The sequence below is a fragment of the Neovison vison genome, chromosome 2, assembly GCF_020171115.1.
Source record: "Neovison vison isolate M4711 chromosome 2, ASM_NN_V1, whole genome shotgun sequence".
Taxonomy (NCBI): Eukaryota; Metazoa; Chordata; class Mammalia; order Carnivora; family Mustelidae; genus Neogale; species Neogale vison.
Genome location: NC_058092.1, coordinates 224,097,134 through 224,117,843, shown reverse-complemented (window position 1 = coordinate 224,117,843; position 20,710 = coordinate 224,097,134). Strand labels below are relative to the sequence as shown.

Here is a 20,710-nt window from a genome sequence, read left to right as displayed (position 1 = left end):
AAAAAAGAGAAAAAGGAAAAGGAAAGTAATATCAAGTTGGAACATTTGCTCTCACCCCTTAGGCCCGAGTATAATTTATTAACTAAAGACATTATCTTCGTGACTATTTCAATATTCAGCTCTGCAAACTACAGGGGACTTTTTTTGTGGAAAGGATAGTAGGATACCAAAAAAATTAAAAAAAAGTTTGTTTTTGGTTTGGTTATGCTTAATATTGTTTGTTGGCAAAATAATTTTGACTAATGTCATCAATCAAATGCTTTGTCTTTTCATTTATAATTATAGACTTTATGGATAAATGCCGGAGGTTTTCCATCAAGCCCCTGTGAAATTTGCATTCAGAACACCTGTAGTTGAAAGCATTTAGCTTGTTTTGGTATTCAGAAGTGTGTTGACAGACACCAAAAATAAGACATCAAATACATTTATTCATTTGTTCTTTTTTTGAATTCCTAGCAGGTGCAGTCTGTGTTTTGGGCACTGAAGACAGAGCAAGAAATAGGATAGGCCTGAGTAAATAGGATAAATAGGATAGGCCTGGTAAACAAGTAATCAAATTAAAAAAAAAAAACCAGTAAACAAACTGGACTAAAATCCCTGCCCTCTGGCACCTTACATTCTCGTGGGAGGAGAAAACAATATATAGGAAAGCCAGGAAGAGGTTGTTGAGATGAGAAGCCACTGGAAGCAGAGGAGTAACATGAGCCAATTTAGGCTTTTGAAAGGTTTGAACCACCATTAAATATCCTGGGCGCCTGGGTGGCTCAGTGGGTTGGGCCGCTGCCTTGGGCTCAGGTCATGATCTCAGGGTCCTGGGATCGAGTCCCGCATCCGGCGGTCTGCTCAGCAGGGAGCCTGCTTCCCTTCCTCTCTCTCTGCCTGCTTCTCTGCCTACTTGTGATCTCTCTCTGTCAAATAAATAAATAAAATCTAAAAAAAAAAAAAAAATCCTGGTGGAGATGTCAAAGAAGAATCTGGTTATGAGTCTGGAGCTGAAGGGAGAAATTATTGCTGGATTTGGGTGCTATCTGCGGATGATGAGTGTTAATACCACAGGACCAGATTAGGTCAACCAAGGAAACATTTTAAATAGAAAAGTGCAGGGACGCCTGGGTGGCTCAGTTGGTTAAGCCGCTGCCTTCGGCTCAGGTCATGATCCCAGCATTCTGGGATTGAGTCCCACATAGGGCTCCTTGCTCGGCAGGGAGCCTGCTTCTCCCTCTGCCTCTGCCTGCCTCTCTGTCTGCCTGTGCTTGCTCTCTCTCCCTCTCTCTCTGACAAATAAATAAAATCTTTAAAAAAAAAAAATAGAAAAGTGCAAATAAAAGGCAGCGAAAATCCAAGAAGAAAGTGTCCTGCATGGATACTCAGACCGTCCATCGTTATTCCTGGTTCTGTTTCTTTCACAATGGGGACCACTGTTGGGAGCACTACTTGATTTAATTCTTCCGCACTGCTCTGAGAGTCCATAATCAAAGAAATTTACAAATTCCAAGATGCATAATACGTACATGTGCATACTGTAGTCCTTTGTGAGAAAAGCTGTGACGGTAAGTGGTCTCTGGTGGGCACATGGAACTGACAAGACCCAGAAGTGGCCCAGCATTCTCAGCTACAGGTAACGTCCAACCTTTGCTCCGGGGACCAAACGCTGCTCTTGGCAGAGGCTGGTGCTTTGTGCAATTAAGGCCAGTTAAGGTCACAGTTGGCTTGAGCTTTTGCTCAAAAAGATTACTCTTGCCTATCCACAGATGGTCAGAGGCTAGTAGTAGTGTTCTGGTGAGCCAGCTCTCCGCAATGAGGTAGGGTGGGAGGAGCCCTGATTTGTGGGGTTTGCCTATTTCCGTGATGTAAATACTCTCACCACCACCGATTATGGTTACCGATGATTTAACAACTCTCTCTCAAAATTCCTGTCATTTCCCTGCATATCTGATGGCTGACGTCCGCATACCGAGTTTTCTCTTTCTATAACCTGTGGCTTTTGAAGCCTCCAAACCTATACTTCTCAGATTCTCTCCACTTCCTGTATCTGTGCCTACAGTTCACATTGAAGATGGCACAATGGCGTTGACCTCTGGAACTAGGAGTTCTTTCTCTGGTACAATCACTTTTATTTATTTATTTTTAAATTTTATTTATTTATTTGACAGACAGAGATCACAAGTAGGTGGAGAGGCAGGCAGAGAGAGAGGAGGAAGCAGGCTCCCTGCTGAGCAGAGAGCCTCATGCGGGGCTCGATCCCAGGACCCTGGGATCATGACCTGAGCCGAAGCAGAGGCTTTAACCCACTGAGCCTCCCAGGCGCCCCTGGTATACTTTTAACCATGACCCCAAGAAGACATGAGCAGGTGTTTTCTGAATTGAACTGCTGAATTGAAATGACTCTTTGTCATTTCCTACCATAGGACACTTATCCTTGCTGGGATGGGCTCTGCATCTGACATATATAATGCTTTCTGCACCATTAAATTATTCTGAGACCTCCTATAGGGAGGGCCTTGAACTTGATGCTGGGGATACAATGAGCACAAACAAATCTGCCCTCTAGGCTCTTGGAGGAGAGTTGAGAAAAACGAAAAGGATACCTGGGAAGGTTATAATAATTACTATTTTTTTTTTCCTTAGAGTCAGCAAATGTGCCATGCAAAATGAGGGCTACAGATGGTGGATGCTGTGGGAGTTCACAGTAGGCAAACTCAGGCAAGCTTTCACGGGGGCTGGAATCTGTGCTAAGGCACAAACGGAGCACCACACAAAGCTTGGGACTGGGATCCCATTTGCTTTCCTCATTTTCATTCGCCACTTTGCATCAAAGGACATACCGTTCCCCCAGGCGCTTTTAACGATCAGCAAAATGCTGGGTATGATTATACATTAGAGCAAAGACAGACAATATATCTATATCTATCGATTTACTTGCATCAATGCCCTATTCTTCCCACACCCACCCAAAATTCGACCCCATTTCTTAAAGTCACATGTGGGAAATTCAACATCCTTTGGGACTCAGTGCTACTTAGGAGTGGGAAAGAGACTATTTACTGAGCCATTTTGCTCAGAGCCCAGCGACCTTTCTCGCATATGTACTATATTGTGTTTGGGAAAAGAGGCTGCATTAGTTGGTCAGGGGCTTCCCTCTTTTCTCATGCTAAGCAGCAGACCTGGCAAGAAGCGTTCCAGGTGGGTTGCATGGCTGGAAGAAGTCAGACAAAGCCTTACTGAGCGCCACCACCTCCAGATGCCCAGGACGGGAGGCATTTTTGTGGTTGGTGCAAGACGCAAATATCCCCATCATTCTTTCTGTGTATGCGATGGTGATCCGGGGGGAAACGCAAGACCAGAAGACATCCAGACAGGGAGGCTGTTCTCACTGGCGACATTTGTGCCGCATTCTTCCCCGTGCCTGGTGTACATTGCAACACTCAGACCGGTGGCTTCTGGGAGCCAAGTGGCTGATGGGGGCCCCAGGAGGCAGCAAACACAAATTAATCTTCGGGCCCACCAGTTCCCCTGAAACATACCACTTGCTAAACTGTGACTTTCAAGCCAAGAGCAGCAATTTTCCACGGCTCAAGTCTGGAAAAGGCTAGAAACCACATGGGTCAGAAAACCAAAGGTGGTTTTTTGGTATTTTGTATGGAGCACCAGAGGTAGTACATCTTGTAGAATTCCAGATGTGCTGCTGCTGGAGAGAGTGTATGTCCACGAAGCTGCATAGCAACTTTGAAAATGCGACTGCTGGCAGTTTCCAAAAACAGACCATTGACAAGCTTCACTTTGCTTTCCTTTGCTTTTCCTTCTTCCTTCCCTCCCTCCCTTCCTTCCTCCCTTCGTTCCTTCGTTCGTTCCTTCCTTCCTAGCTTATCTAAACTGCCAGACTTACGTGTTTGGAAAGAAAGAGGGGGGAAAACCCCCAAAACCTGGCATTCCTTGTTTTGTTTTCTCAATTTCCTGGTCAACTGACTCATGATTTTAAAAATGCCAATTTCAACTCTGCAGAACAGAAAACTAGAGAATTTATAGGCAACTATTGGAAACAAAGGAACCATCTGGTTTTTTAAGTATAATTCTTCTCCGAAGTTCCCTCCAAGTACTAAGATCATTTATCTTTCCTCACTGCATCCCTGTAAATATTCCTATTTACCCCTAGAGCCTCTGTGCCCAACTCAGGTGGGTTTCTTTGAAAAGCCCACCCTTGCGGGGGTGGGGTGGTCTTCCCGTCCAGAAGGACTGTGGGGTAACAGGGACATCTGTCTCTGATGTGGGGAGGGCTTTGTTATGGGAAGCAGCTCCATGACTAGTGGAGGTCATCCAACCCTGGTTACTCTGGTTCATTTGTCATTTTGTAGTGACAGTTTTCACTTTCCTCCAGGAATCTCCAGGGAGGTTTTACAACATTGTGACTAAAACTCAGTCATGTGCTGATAGCTTCCCCAGACTAAAGATTTCCTTGCCCCAAAGCCAGAGGTGTCTCCATCATTGGGGCAAAGTCTTATGTAAGCCACGTGACGGCAACCAGTGGTCTCTCATCTTCCACCGTGGAGGGGCCTCCTTCCCTTTGGTCCAGTGCTTACTGGTTCACGCCCCGTCCCACATTCGGACACCATCTGGCCTCCACATCCGGGTTTCTGGAGGTTCCTTAGGAAGCCTTGCGTTCTGCTCACCAGGCCGGGCCTCAGAGAATTCTCGGACGTGGACTTCCCATGCTTAGCAGCTTGCTTTCCTGGACCCCCTCTTTTCTCAGGCTCTTTCTCTCCCTTCCACCCCAGTGTCAAATGCAGCTCCTGGTCCACAAGACACCCTGTCACAAGGCTGCGGGACGTGGCCTGCTTTGCCGCAGGCTCGAGAGTGATGGGCTGGAGCTCCAAGTGAATGTTACACTGTTCTGATCTGAGTCTGACCTTCCTCCTCAGGCCCTAGGGTCCTCGCTCTGCCCTTGGGTCCTCTAGTTCCCCACACCTGCTCCTGTCACCACAGCTCCGCTCCCATGCCCCCACCCCCAGGCCACCCTCGCCCTCCCCGGGCAGCCCCGAAGTCTCCCATTCTGCCCACTTGATTTGCTGTAGTGCGTTCTAAGCTCGTTCTTCCTGGGCAAACTCTGCCAAGATGGCCTGTCCTCCCTCCACCAAATGGCCCACCAAACCCATGAGGAGATGTTCACCCTTAAGGATGTAAGAGAGAAGCAACCATCTACAAGCAGAAAGGAGTGATGCCGCTCTGTGATAAGGCCTTGACTAATAATTTGGGGATTGGCCTTATTTCTCATTAAACCCAGCTTGCTCTGTTCCAGTCTAAGACAACATCAGGGTCTTTGTTGCCCCATACTTAGGTTCAAATACATATCACATGCCTTCGGTGCCAGTCATTCCAGTGAGCTCTACAGATTCAAGAGTGAACAAGCCAGGCATGTCCCCAAACATGTGTCACTGGTGGAGGAGGGTATGTGGGAGCCTTTCCAGAACCCCAGAACATGCTCAGGCCCCACGCTCCAGCCACATTCTGTTTTACCTCTGGGAATTCGGGTTGGACCAACAGGCAAGGTCTGGAGAAGAACTTGTGCCTTACAAGCTTGGAGACCACAGAGCTCAGAACATCGTTGGGGATGCTGGGGTCCCAGATGCTCAAGTGAAGCCTTGGAGTTACCACCTCAAGTTGACTCCAGCTCTGGCTCTGGTCAGAGCTGGAAATGTCCATTCACAGGGTGACAGCTGCAGCCCCAGTGACAGCTGGGGCCCAGAGGGAGGTCAAGTCTGGGGTCACAGAACACCTTCAATGCAGTGGATGCCCATTTCTGCTTTGTGATCATTGAGGTGAGGGGAGCTGCAAAAGCCGTGGATGGCATGATTGTGGCTCTCAGCAGTTGTGTCCTCATTTCTGTGGTCAAGCAGAGAGGCTGAGAACATGTTCTGAGAAGAATGATCCAGTAATGCTGGCCAAGGGCCAAGGGCAGAGAAGCAGGTTAAGGAGGCCCTGAGGAGGAGAATCAGGCCCTTCCCCACTCCTGTAAAAGGGGCTGCAAGGGAAACGGCTAGATTTTGTCTACATGTAAAAATTCCAAGTGCCTTACTTTCACTTCTTTGAGAACCCTCTGCTGTGCTTTCCTTGCCGTTTTAGAAAGGCATGGAAATAAAACCACTGGTTAGGGACCAAGACGCCACCTGTAATTTCAGTTGTGACCAACTTTGTGGTCCAGACTGGAACTCCTCCAACTTTGACAGGCATGTGCAATCCTCTGGGGGTCTTGTTAAAATGCAGATTCTGATTCAGTGACTCCAGAGTGAGACCTGAGACCCTGTGATTCTGCCACGCCCCTGAGTGATGCTGAAGTTGCCGGCCTGTGGCCCACACTCTAAGTGGCAAGGCTTAAGGATCTCCTGGGCTCTGCTGAGACCATGTCCACAGTTTGGAGTTACCATGAAAGGGACAAGGGCTATAGGAGTGCCCCAGATAAGGCTGAGAGGCCTATGTCCGTGACCAAGAGAGAAGGAGCATTTCTCTTCCCCACCCTCCTCCCACAGCTAGAGGTCACACTCCTGAAACTGGGTTTGAGCGGATATTTCTTCTCTCCCTTGGCAGACACCCTGCCTCCCTAGGATATTTTCATCTGTCAAGGATGGAGACACGTCTCCGAGACCCTTTCTAGTTAGTAAGAAGAGCAGCTCTGGCTCCCAAGGCAGAATCTGACTTGTTCTTGAACGAAATTTGTGGTGTTGGCTTGGGAAAGGATCAGTCTTCTCATATTCCAGAAGAGTAGATCCGGTTTACAGTGGGCCAGCATTTTGCCATGCATATGCTTCACAACACATTTGCAAGGAGGTTTTCCTACCCCCATTTATAGAGGAGGAAACAGAGGCTTGGAGAGAAACTGGGCAACACAGCCAAGGTCACGCAGCCAATCATTTACAGACGTGCCACTGCAGACTGTGGTCCTGCCGCCACCGTTAACTGGTTTCCAATGATGTATTCAAAAAGCTCAGGGTTTTCCTTAGTTGTGACCCTGCTACCAAACAGGGTGACCTTAAATTACTAGGGACAAGAGATGGGAAAGGGCCATTAAATATAGGCAACATTTATTACTTAGACCAATGGATGTGCCCTATGATTTTTTTGAATTTCAAGGGTAAAGGAAAACAAAAAATGTAGGCTTCCAGGCAAGTTACTACAAATGAATATATATCAGTGTGCCTTTAGATTTCTCTTCTATGACATGGAACAAAAGAAGTAGCTGTTGAACAGAATCAACATAATTTTTAGGAGAAACGTTTATGAACCCATAGTCCCGACATTCAGCCAACTTAATATTCACAAAGACATGATCAGATTCTAGACCTCAGAAAGTCAACTACCTACATGCCCTGCCTAAAAAAAAGTACCCAAAGAAGAATACAAGTCAATTAGCAGATGAAGTAAAACAAATGACTTAAGAATGGGGAAGACCCAGTATAAGTATATGGTGTTATGTGACCAGCTAAATACAAGTAAATCTAAATAATTATTGCTAATGTGGTTATAAAACTTCATATAAATATCAAAATAATTATTGAAAGAGAAGATATATATTATTAGTAATAATAACTTAAGCTAAAAATTCCCACTTAAATAAACCAAAGCTGGAAATGGCTGAAAGAAGCAGAAAGTAAGCAATAATGTACTAAATGTTGTGTCTTATATAAAAGAAGAACATAAAAGAAGAACAGCAGGCACTATTTCATTCTTGTTGCTGATAATCAGAGAAAAATGAATTTAAATTAATATTAAACAGTAGCATAGTAAAGAGAAGACATGTCATATTTCCCCCAAATTATTAGAAAAGGAAAAATAAAATAGGTCAGAAAAAGTATACCTCAAAGTGTACACAGCTGTTATCCCCAAGTAAGGGAATTATGTGCAATTTTATTGTCTTCTTTTTCCTTTTTTTGCATTTTCCAAATTTCTGTAATAAACATGAAGTATTTTATAATATACAGATGAAAGCCCCAAAATTATCATGGGAAAGATATGCTTCTTGGGGAAAAAAAAACAAAAACCAACTATATGTGCATCCAGGAAACCAGTTTTTTACACAGTCTAATACCAAATAGCGACGCTAACTGGAATGTTCTCTTTAGTCTGTAGTCTCAGGAGGATCCTTATCTAAGTCTCAAATGTGGGAATGAATCATTGACGTGCCTGGAACCTCCTGTGATTATATCAGTGATAATTGCTTTGTGAATAGCGTCAGATGAAGGGAAAACTCAGTGACCTTACCCTGGAAAGTGTGGTCACTTTACTACCTAATAGAACCTTCTGTTTTTAGCATTTCATTTTGAGTTCATTGGAAGTCATCGTTTTTATCCCCACTGCCACTGTCACTGTCATCTCCATCACCACTACGACCGCTACCACCACCATCCTTACCATCATCATCACCACCATCATTATTTCTACTTTTTATTGAGCACCTGCCAGGAGCCCGTCTCCATACCTAATGTATTATGTGCACAATGTCATATTAATTCTCCCTAGAACTCTATGAGGTCAGAATCCTTTCCCCTTCTTACAGCTGAGGAGACAGGCTCACGGAGGTTAAATTACTTGTCTGATCATTGATGACCCAGCATGAATTATAGTTATTTTTTTAAAAATTATAACCATTTTATTTTGATAATAAAAGGATGCCACAGATTTGGGAGATTAGAGGGCAGAAAGAAAACCGTGCATCTCTTCTACTTCCCATTGCCCTTCTCTTGCTGTATTTTTCTCCATAGTGAATATTACCCTCTAACATACTATACATTTTGCTTATTTATTATGTTTTATTATCTGACTGTCCTCACTAGAATGTCAGCTCCATGAAGACAGATTTTTGTTGGGCTTGTCCGCTATTGGATCCTCATAGCTTGCACATGGTAAGTGCTCATTATCTTTGTTCAGTGGAGATGTTGACCTAAACAAAAATGGAAAATGGGGGGGGGGGGGGGGAGCTGGCACGGGTAGGAGGAGAAGGTAGAATTGATTTAGAATATTTGGTCTTAGGGGCTGAGGCATGCTAGGGGAACATGTCCTTCAGGCAACTGGAAATGTGTGACTGGAACTGGTGGGCCAGGTCCAGCCTGGGAGCCTGGCTCTGGGAGCTGTTCAGAGTGAGAGAAAAGGGGGAGGAGAGAGAGAGAGAGAGAGGAGTGAGGCAGCTTGACAGCTTGACAGTTTGTGCTTTGAGGGAGCAAGAGCTCTGTGAGTACAGCCGTGGAGGGACAGGAGAAGAATCGGGAATGTTGGGTTTTAGAAATCAAAGGAGGAGAAAGTATCAAGGAGCAAGTAGTCAAATGTGCCTTACGGAGCAAAGATTGCAAGGAAAACTCAGAGGAGGCTCTGGTGTTGAGAAGAGGCCCTTGGACTTGATTACAGTTCATGGGTGTCCTTTCCGCGAGGGCTCTCCGGCAGATTGGCACCATCTGACATGGCAGTTGGGCACTTGAGATGAGGCACGCTCGAGTTGAGATGTGCTTCCAAGTGCAAAAAAACACACTCAACTATGAAGATTTAGAAAAGTGGGGGGGGGGCGGAAGAATGTAATATGGCTTAATAATAATAATATTTTCATTTCAAATATATTAGGTGGGGTATTATATGTATATATCATATGTATATAGTACGTATCAGGTCAAATAAAATATGTTACTAAAAGTAGTTTCAACTTTTTTTTTTAACGTTTTTTAGTAGGATTACTAGATACTTTCCAGTGACACATGTGGCTCATGTGTATATATTTCTATTGGACACTATCAGGCTGGACTGCAGGGGTTAAAATTCAGCACCATGCATAAACTTGTCTCTCTTGCCCTCCCTCCCTCCCTTCCTTTCTCTCTCTCTCTCTCTCTCCTTCACTCCCTCCTCCCTCCCTCCTTTCGTAAACAAATGCCTTTCAGCAACTACAGCATTTTCTGATGGACACTTACTTGAGTGGTTGATCTTCATTCTCAGTAAAAATTGATGCTTTTTGTAATATCAAATCATCACATTGCCTACGCATTAAGCTGCCTGGAGCCGTAGTGAAGTCAGTGGTAGAGTGATACAGAGGACATTAGCGGTACCGAGCTCTTAGCTTCCTTGGGAGAAGAAGAAATGACATAATGAGGTTCCTTCTAGATTAAGCAGCAAATAATGACATAAAATGAAAGCCTTTGAAGAAACCACCTACGTGAAGTCCTGAAATTGTAATTACCCAACCTCCAATTTGGCAAAAAGGTTTTTTTTGTTTTTTTGTTTTTTTCTTTTTTACCATATAACCCTCTCCCAAATAATGCTCCCTCCTGGTGGAAGGTCGTGAGACTGTGGGTTGCATGTGTCCAAGGTAAAGATGTTACTGATTTGGACACTTGAATAGCTGCTTAAGAAGGAAATTCCCAGTGTCCCTCTTGGCTGGGATCAGGAATTGTTCTTGGACGCTGCGAAGTCAGCCTTTAGTCTTTATGTTTCTGCCCGTAGGGCAATGAATTTGCTTACTTAGAAAAATAAAAAAGGACACAATACAGTAAGTTGCTTCTACTCCCCTCTGGTCTCTATGGAAAAGCACGAAATATTCCGCATTAAAGTCTGGTGCCATATAGCTGTGTGCACATCCTTCCTGAAAGGACTAGAGGAGTTTAGGGCTAGAAAGGACCCTGAAGGTAATCATTTCAGTAGACAAAAAAGTAGACTCAGAGAGGTCTTTGGTGTCATGACCACTGTCTCGCCTCATCAGTCAGCAGCAGAGCTTCAAGGAGACCTCCCGTCCACCCTGCCACCTGCCCCCGATGGCTTTGCTATCCCATGTCCCCGAACTCCCCATCCTCAGGAAACTCTTTGGGACCAGCGCCGCCAAGAAGCTCCTTTGGGAGGTTCTCTTCACCAGTGATTTTTTTTTTTTTTTTAAATAAATGAAAGGAAAAATACTTATTTAGGAACTTGCGGTTTAAGTGAACACCTCTGGTAGCCATTAACATTTCTAATCAAGGAGCAGTGAAAATAAAACCAAGATTAATTGATTCTTTCCTAGGTTGGCACAGCTGTAACCTTGGTCGAAGGGCAAAGAAGGAATTACAAGAAGTTTCCTATGTAGTGACCTTTTTATAAAGGGGGGGAACTGTTTTGCACCCAGAATCCTAGCTCAGAGGTAAGACTCAGTCCAACGTGGACAATGTCACCTTCCAAGTGAGCCAGAGGAAAGACGGAGGTTTGCACCGGTGTGCACACCAGTGGCCATATCAGTAGGCACTGGGTTCCTCAGAAGCAGACCCTCACCTGGAGATTCACGTGCACAGGACTTATGAAAGAAGACTTCCCAGGTACTGGCAGGGTGCGGGGAGCAGGAGAAGGAGCGGGAGAAGCTGAGTGCAAGGATGTTCTCCTGTGAAGTCCCAGCCTCAGCCAGATCCCGCAGAGGAGCCCCGGAATGTCAGTTCTTCCTCCAAAGGAGTCCACACCTAGGGCAAGAGAGCTGGTTTTTCATCCCTCTCACTGGTCGCTCATTGGTCAAGGGCTGACCTGACCAAGGGAGTTCCCAGGTGGCCCCCGTTCCCTGTAAGTGTAGCCACACAGAGTAGTCTTCTGGAGCGAGTCGTCGGCGTGGGCCAGAAGGAGAGCCCACGGGGCCAGGGGCTGGACGCATGAGCCAGGGACGAAGAGATCTTGGCGTGGTCCCGCCGGTGTCTGCTGCACCCCCAGCCTTGGCCTGAGCAGAATCTCGACGTCGTCCATGATTCTGCTTCTGTCTTCCAGGGTTTCTTCCCCAGATGTCTGGATTGGAGCATGTAATGGACATTTGTTTTCTGGTTGCCCAATAGCCATTCCCTCTTTCCTTTGATCACTGTAATTTAATTATTATTAGGCAGTTGAGCAATACTAAATGAATAGTAATTTCAGGAAATGATTCTTAATCTGTATCTTTTGGCAGAGATGACCAGCCCAGACATCCTGGGCGAGCGTGTGTCCCGGGCCCAGGCAATCAGCATAATCCTTTCCCTGTGACCCGGTGACTAGTTCAACTCCCAGGCAGGAGTTGAATGCAGGGGATGGGAATGACTCTGGCAGTTTTTAAGAGAAAGATAGTTTATGCAGGGAAACAGGTGCTCATGAAGTCCTTGGAGGGCTGGAGGAGCAGGCTCTGGCTGGGTCTTCAGCAAAGATGCTTCTGCTCACCAGAGGTTAAGAAGATAGGGAGGAGGAGCCCCGAGACCACTGTATTCAAGAGTGTACCCATTTGTTCCAGTGCAGGCCTCAGAAGTTTCTCGACCCCCGCGAAGCTGGAGATTGTCCACAGGAACAGCTCTCCTTGTCTGGGAGCCACAGCTGAGGTAGCAAGACCGGGGTACCTCGGTCTCTGCTGCCTTCCAGATGTCACCCCAGGACATCTGGTGGGTGGCCGCTCATTGGCTTGGCTGAGCCAGAGGCTGGGGTTACAGATTTTCAGATTGTAGCCTTTGTAGCCCCGGGAAGCATTCCTAGAAGGGTGGGAGTGGGGTCTGAGGGCCAATTTCTGTGACCCCCTACACAGGAAACAAGGGTCAGGACTTTGGTTTGGTCACCAAGGCGGAAGAAAAACCCTCTCTGCTTCCTGCTGGCTGTGAATACGAGGAGAATTGGTTTAGAGCTGCCGGAAGCGATCTTGACCTCGGTAAGGTCCGAGAATGAAGCCAGTGCGCAGTGGAGAACAGAGTCAGTTCGAGAACTCGAGAAAGCCTGGTCTCCACGACACCTTTTTACGGTCCAGAGAGGTGAGGCGACTTCTTCAAGGTCACACAGCAGTGACCCTCGGGGCTAGATCTAGAACACCTGACACCCAGTGCAGCTTTTTCCCATCATGTGGTCCTGCACTCAGAGCCCGTCCTCCCTTCCCTCCGCCCGGCACCTGCCGGGGCCGCACAAGCCCCATTTATTAAAGAAGCTGATGGGCCTGACCCCTCCGAGAGAGCGGCGCTGCCTGCAGAGCGGCCCGAGCAGAAATGCTCTCAGAGCACATTTTCGGGGCAGATGCGGAGGAGCCTGGTGTGTATGAATAACTCATAACCGGAGCTGGGCTACTGCGAAGTGCAGAGCTGGCTTTGAAAACACCCTAGGGGTTCTCTGCGAGTGGCACGCGAAAATGTGGCCACACCGGTTCAGGCTATTTTAAGCTTCGGAAACCAAGGGAGGTTAGGCAGGGTGAACTGGCAGGCTCTGAGGGCAGATGAGCTCCGGGCCAGCTTTCTCTGTGCCTCCAAGGTCACCTTGGGCCCCTCGCCTGTCACCAGTGACCTTGCTTTCCTCTTTCCTCTGCAAGGAAGGGAAGGAAGGACCCTTATGACCTCAGGGGGGGAGGGCGCTGAAGGAGCAGGAGCGGGGCTGAGCCCCTGGCCTGGTGCACCTGCTAGACAGGAAGGAGGGCGAAGGTATTGTCCACCAGATCTCGAGTGCTGCCCTGTCATTTATTTGTTTGCATTGATTTTATTAAATCTCACAAGGGCCGCTTGAGGTACACACAACCATTATCTTCATTTGCCACAGGAAGAAAACAGAAGCTCGGAGCAGCTAAGACGCTTACGCAAGGGCCCAGGCTGACCCAGCAGAACTGGAATTTGAAACCAGGTGGGTTTGCGTCCCTCATTACTATGCCCTGTGGCCTCCACACCCAGGAATCACCACGGGCAATCCATATATGTGGCTTTCTATTCCTCCCAGTGCCTCTGGAAGTTCATTTACAAACCCCATTTTTCAGGGGTGCCTGGGTGGCTCAGTCGGTCAAGGGTCCACCTCGATTTCAGCTCAGGTCGTGATCTTGGGGTGATGCGATTGAGCCGTGAGGTGGGCTCCACGCTCAGCAGGGCGTCGGCTTGAAGACTGACCTCCTCCCTCTGCCCCTGCCCTGCTCGCACGCCCACTGTCTCTCAAAAAATTAAAAATAGATCTGAACCCCATTTTCAGATGCAGAAACCAAAGCTCAAAGAACTTAAGGAATCTGCCCCAGGATACGCGGTCCTGTCCTTCTCCCTGCTGGCCGAGATTCTTGCCTTTCTCCCTTTAAACACAAAGACTTCTAGTGCCCTGAACCAATTTCACAGGCTCTCAGAGGACACTAACCCCAATTCCTCTTCATTTCCCGCAGAGGAAACCGAGGGTCGAACAGGTTGGGTGATTTACCCAAGGTCACACAGCTAACGGACCATGGGCTAGAGCCCAGACCCTGGACACTTCGCTGAGTGTAAGCACCCTCTTAGTTTCCAACTCCCGTTATAATTTCAGGGATGTTTTTTTCCACATTTCTAGCTAACCCTCATTTGGCAGTAGCTTCTGCCACTTTGGCTTCCGGTTTCTCTATAAGTTTACTTTATCCTCTGTCAAGGGTTAGTGATCTGTGACCGCATGAAGAGATTGAATTAGGGCTTCTGTAATTATGATGGAAATTTCTATATAAGACACCGTTTCAAGACAGGAACGCTCCCGTAATACAGTGTTGCTATCTACACTCTTTGCCTCTGAGGTCCTGAGCACAGCTACACCCAAACCCAGGCAACGAAACTCCTCGAGGCTCCCCTTCGTATTTTCCTTGCAAACACCTGTGTTCTGGTGGAAGGGGCTGGGCCAGGGGAGGTGGGAAAGGTTAAGCGGAATTAAAAAGCCTAGAATCTGGGAACCAATAGGCATTTGATGTGGTTTGGCTTTTCTTAAGCATCTTGGACAATCAATTAAAAAAAAATGTTCCTCCTGGTGGTAAAGGAACTGTTGCAGTTCTAAATAATAACTCTGACAGAAAGCCACGTTTTATTTCCTTGACTGACTCCTTTTCTGAAATCAACAAATATTTATCAAACTTCTCACCTTGGCCAAGTACTGTGGAAGCTGGGTGCTGGGAATCCAGAAATGAATCAAACTGGGCTCTGCCGTCCGGGAGCTCACAGTCTAGTGAGAGCGATGAAAACAGCCACGAGTAGCTCCAAAGCTGTGTGTGTGGTGCTGTGAGGTAGGCAGGCCCGGTGTCTGGACAGAGTGTCCGGCCATTGGCATTTCCTCGGGTGGGGAAGTATGGGGTGTTTGAGCTTCCTGGAGGCCTGGGAGGCTGCCCAGGTGGGAGGCGGGGCCTTCCAGGCAAAGGCAATGGCATATATGAAGGCTTGGAGCCGGACGAAGATACCTCGAGGACCCCAAGTGGTAGTGGCCATGGAGAGGGTTTTTGGGGAACGAGGAGATGACATTGAAGGGGTTGGCAGGTTTTGAAGAGCGCTGCATGTTACAGAGAGGAATTTAAATTATCTCCTAGAGGCCACGGAGAGCTGTCGAAGAAGTTAAGCAGGGATGTGATGGGACTGGGGTTACTATTTTAGAAAGTCACTCTGGCTGCCATTGGAGGGTGGACGGAGCACTTCGTGAGACCGCCAGTGAGGAAGCCCTTGGGGGAGGAGGATGATCAGAAAGAAGGATGATGACGTGGCGCCCCGGGGTGCCCAGGGACCGAAGGTGGAGATAGAGAGGACACGTGCGCCGAGATATTTAAGCAGAAGACAAAAGACGCAAGAATGACGGCTGAATTTTTTAACTGGGTGTTTAGGTAGCAAACATTCCTAAAAGAAAGGGGGGGTGGTTCTCTTAAGAAATTTTAAAAAACTTTGAAAATTATGATATATATGAAATTTGGAAAATAGAGAAATGGGAAAAATACACAGTCCTCCCATCATCATGGCGCAATTCATGTGCATATTCGGATTTATTTCCTTCCAATATTTCCTCCTAGTTTGTAGCCCCAAGTCAGTTTCCTAGATGACCTGTTTCCTTGAGCATTGGCTGGTGAATGGGAAATGCACGCTTCTTCAAGCCTGGGAAAGAGTCCCTTTTAGACCCATTGCTGGTGGCCCCATCCTCGCTTCCTATTTTGAAGGAGGCCAATTGTTCAGCATCTCTAAGAGCCAGTCACTTTGATCCGGGACTTTACAGGATCACGAGTGTTTTATGGTTTCATTTGTCCCATGGCTTGGTGCCTCTGATCATTTGCTCCCTTCTACCTTCCCATCGGCCATAAAAACGATCAAGATGATGGAACGCCTCCTGCCTTTGTGTCCTGGAAAATGCTGCCTGAGATGCCAAGAAATGACAGCGTTCAGAATAATCCTTGCTGTGGCTTTCGAGGCCTACTTGTTGAAGTTGGTGAGGAGAGCCTCAATGTTTCATTTAGCAGCCCGGCATTTTCACTGCCAGAATATTCTCTGAGCATAGTTCCGCTTCTAGGCTTGCTCCACAGGGCGTGTCCAGCTTGGAAAATAAAAAGTAATTGATGAGAAGTTTACAAAAAAGTCGGCCTGGCTCTAGCTGGCTCTCGTGGGTCAGAACAATTTGCTATTGGCAAGCTCCGTGTTTTGCGTAGGAACGGAGAGAAAACTGCAGCCTTCTTTGGGGAAGGTATTATGCAGAATGTCTCCTGTCTTGGCTTTGCATGAAAGGCCTCAGGGGGCAAACCACACAGTGGCCTTATTCTGTGTTATCAGGCTGAGAGGTGATCTTGGGCAAAGCAGACATTTGGTGGAGAGAGGCTGGCCAGGAAGGGGAGCCAAGTCAGACTGCTAGCCCGGTGTGAAGGTGTGCCTTCAGCGGAGTGTTGGCAGGCAGGAGGCCACTGGATTCATTCCTTGGATGGTCCCTGCCCTGCATGGCCACCAGAACCCTTCCCTCTTCTGGGCGCCTCTGGGAGAAAATGCGGTGCTCTGTGAACCCAGGGCAGGAGGGAGCTTGAAAGTAGGAGCTGGATCGTGGAGAATTGGGAAAAGGCTGATGCCCAGATGCAGGGGTTGGGACCATTTTTATCTCTCACATGCCCTTGTGCAGGGAGAACAGGATGGCATCCAGCAGCATGTTCTCTGGGGCTTTGCCCAGGCTAATTGTACATGACAATGGCCGCTCTATGCTCTTCCATGGAGTGCTGGAATGCTCTGCAGGCCTCGGGTGGCCTGGCGGTGGAATTGGAAAAGGCTCCCTCTTGGACTTCTGGCCCAGCTCAGCAGCGGGGCGAGGGTGGCTGTGTGTTCCCCAGGAGGCTGAACAAGCGTTCCTCCTGGCCAGTGCTGCAGAAGGGGCCCTTTACTGGTCATAAGAGGGCACCGTCCTTGACCACTAGGCTCTTTCATGCAGGCTGAAATGAAGGTTGGACTTTGCACTCCACATGGGTCACTGGGAGATTTTGCAAGACAGTGTGTCAGACTGTTTGTGTGGCTTCCTGTGGGCCTCGCCCCTCACACTCTGTCCACGTGAAAATGCCCGGTGAGGCCAGAGGCAGAAGGATGCCTAGGAGCTCAAGGGAGGCTGGACCATGCTAGTAGGAGTGGAAGCTTACTGGTCCGTAGAGTGGCAAGCTGGTTTTGAAACTGACTGGGCTCTTTAAAAATAGATAAAGAAAACCAAGTGACTTTTTTTTTTTTAAAGGAAACCACCGATAAAGGAATTGTGACCCAAACAAAGAAAAATGTAAGCACTCTGCTCTTTTGAGAGCAAGAAAGGCAGTGAACAGGGAAATGTCAACAGCCATGACCCAAAGTGTGCACTATTCTTGAATCCCATTTCCATCTGTACACAAAGGGGAAATTCTTGTTTTCAAGTCACCTTCACTAAAAGGTATAACTCAGTGAAGAAAATGGGCTATAATTATAATTATTATTTTTTAGTTTGTTCTTTCTATTAAATAGCTCATAAGTAGAGTATCCCAGTGCAACTTAATCTGATGTCAACACGTGTCCCAAAGAACCTGCATCGGCCCCACATTCCCACCTGGGGTTCAGGCATCTGAGTAAGAATCTCTCCATGAGGAAGCTGAGGTCTATTAATCCCATGGGACCTTTCATTTATACGGCTCCTAGGCTTTCTTGTTTCAGTGTGTGGTTCCTAAAGGCGGACAGAACCAAATCGAACCTTCCTGATTCTTTTGGTAGTAAGTGACAGAAATCAAATTTGAACTACCTTATGGAAGCACACAAAAATGGTGAGAAGAAAGGGGTGGGTGGGGCTTGAAATTGATTAGGTCTTGTAGCTGGGAACAACATAGGCAGAAATAGCAGCTACCTGCTACAATCTACCTTAGCACCCGATGGGGACAGAAGCCTTAACCTCTTCCATCCCTGTACCCCAAAGGACTACTGCTTTTCTGTTGTCACTGGGCCATGTTCCATTCAGAAGCTCTCCTTTAATCTTAACTCACCTTTCCCTTTTGAGCATGTAGCTTACATTCCGCTGGCAATCCTCGTCTTTCTAATTCATATTCTAGGAAGACCAAGACCCCGAAAATAGTTTTGGCCTTGTAATAACCCAAGAGCCCTGAACAGATAGGATGCTGTGGTATTAGAATCTTGCCTTAGGGCAGAAGTTGGTGCTGGAAGCAGATGCAATTCAAAGTTTTTTCCCCTCCATCTCAGTAAAACTCCTCTTCCCATGATTCCAAGGAGTAGACATTTGACTGTAGTCTACTGGCTCCGCTTCAAATCCCCCAGTAGCCAATGATTATTGACTTCTTTTTCTGTCGCTGGAGGCAAAGAATAGAAGAGGAGACTTCGTGTCTTTACTGCATGGAACAGAGATCTACTTGGCTGAGCTGAGGGAGACTTACTTACCCTGAGATAAGGATTCCTATGGCACAGTTTCATGGAGATCCAAGAATAGGGCCATGAGCACTGGGCATTGCAAAGAATGCACAGGGAAGATGACTGGGGGTTCTTGCTGGTTATGCCAATAGCAGGTATCTTCCACCTAATACCACTCACTGGGATGTGTGTGCTTGTGTGCTTTTTATTCAGCTCTGTACTCCTGTGTATCTATAAGAAAGGTGTTCATCTTATTCACAGCCGTGTTCCTGAAAGCCACCCAAAGTTTGGCCTAAAGGAAGTGTTCCTTATATTTTTGTTCAGTGAGTTTGTGGATCTTCACCATATGCTCTGCCATTTCAGTGACCAGCTAACTCCATGTGCCTGCTTCTATCAGGCCTGCTCCCAGTTGGTTCCTCTGGTGCCTCTGCTTTTCCAGTTTTTTCTCCCATAACTCTGGATTGCACCTGACCTGTCACAATCTTTTCGACCTTGTCTCCATTTTGACCTTTTGGTTTTAGTGTCCACCATTAACTGACCCAGTCAGTTAATAACTTGGATAGCCTAATTTATTCGTTAAATTCTTGAGAGGGAGGAAAGGAGGAAGATAGAGAGAAAAAACCAGTTAGAGACGTCATCTATTTGTACCCAGTCAGGGTTTGTAAGCCGACCAGAAGGTGGACGGTCCCTGGTCTGATGCCCACTTTGATCATCAGTGGAGGTGCAGGCTAGAGTTCAGTGTCAACTGGTTCAAAATATAAGTTCCTAGGCAGCAGAGTCTGTGGACAAGGCAGTTTCTCAAAGGAAGGAGTATGTCTGGAAGGCAGTATTTGACCTCTCTTGTAAAATAAGGCAAACTCTCTAAAGAGCTTATTATAATTAGGTAAGACTTAAAGACAAATCAATATTAATCCATGTAGGGTCTGTTCTTGCTCCCTAACAACCCTTCTTCCCTACTCTTAAGAGACCGCAGGCCAAGGCAGAGTTCTGGTGACCCAGGATAGGCTCATCACTGGACCTCAACTCCCTAGCCCTAGTGATTAAGTCAAAGGTGAACATGTGACACAACCCAGTCAGTAAGAGTTCTTCTTGAAATTTTTAACAATGGGTCTAAAAGAGGGGCAGCTGGGTGGCTCAGTCAGTTAAGCATCCGACTCTTGATCTCCACTCATGTCTTGATCTCAGGGTTATGAGTTCAATCAAGCTCTGTGTTGGGCTCTACATTAGCTATGGAGCCTACTTAAACACACAAAACCAAAAACACAACAAGACAACAACAACAAACACAATGGATCTAAAAGAGATCAGATCTTTTTCTCTTTCTGATCATGGAGTTATTGGGTTATGAGTTTATACCGCCAGCAGCCATGTCCACCATCATATGGAAGAAAGAATAAAGTACTGAAGTGGGGAAAAGACACTGAGAGAGAAGCTTAACAGCTCTCACTCCTAACAGCCCAAAGTGACTTCTATCCTTGTTTCTGTTCTTTCCATTATTTGGTTCACAGGTCCAATAAATTCTCTCCCTCTCTCTGTCTCTCTCTGTGTCTTTCTTTCTTTCTTTCTCTTTCTCTTCCTTCTTCCTCTCTTTGCTTAGGCTACTTTAAATGGACTTTCTTATGCAAACAAGGTAGTTTGAATTAAAACAAATGCTAAATTTGGCCATTTAAGCTAAATATTTGTTAAATGAGCAAACCATGAAAATTATAGATATTCAAGGGAAAGAAAAAGAGACAAAGGCAGAGAGATCTAGTAAGCAAGACAGCAATCAGCACTGGCCAAGAATCTAGAAGAGACATCATGGCGGTGTGAGCCTTCATGATGAGGCTTGAACTTGACTTTGAAGAGGAATGGGATATGAAAAGATAAAGGGTGGAAGGTAGGGGCGAGCCTTCCAGGTGAAATGATGTGGAAGAGGGCATGAAGAGGGGAATGAACATGACATAAAAATGGGCACACTGTTACTTTAGCCTTGCTTTCCTAAGGTTGATTTCATGTATTAATTTTACATGAAAATTCTTTAGGGATGTGGACTATTTCTTTTGCATCCTTGTCATCAGCAACAATCCCTATTATTATGTTAATTTCAAGACCAGTAGTGCTAGTGTTCTAGAAATACAAAGTGGCATTCTCACAATTCCCATGTGACCAAGAAA

General features: G+C 46.6%; 1 protein-coding gene across 7 annotated transcripts in view; it reads left to right on the top strand.

The window, feature by feature from the left end:
- The window catches only part of LOC122901130, a 134,319-nt gene that overhangs the window by 45,470 nt on the left and 68,139 nt on the right, over nucleotides 1–20,710 (top strand). For 4 of the 7 annotated variants that reach the window (XM_044240575.1, XM_044240572.1, XM_044240574.1 and 1 more), the window contains exons 1-3: nucleotides 11,787–12,377; nucleotides 12,518–12,737; nucleotides 13,507–13,587. In XM_044240575.1, coding sequence (XP_044096510.1) covers nucleotides 12,027–12,377; nucleotides 12,518–12,737; nucleotides 13,507–13,587 — 652 coding nt within the window. In that variant the 5' untranslated portion in view covers nucleotides 11,787–12,026. Of the gene's footprint in view, nucleotides 1–8,822; nucleotides 8,892–11,020; nucleotides 11,310–11,786; nucleotides 12,378–12,517; nucleotides 12,738–13,506; nucleotides 13,588–20,710 lie in introns of those variants that run through there. The other 3 variants (XR_006383363.1, XR_006383362.1, XR_006383364.1) reach the window with 3 other exon arrangements.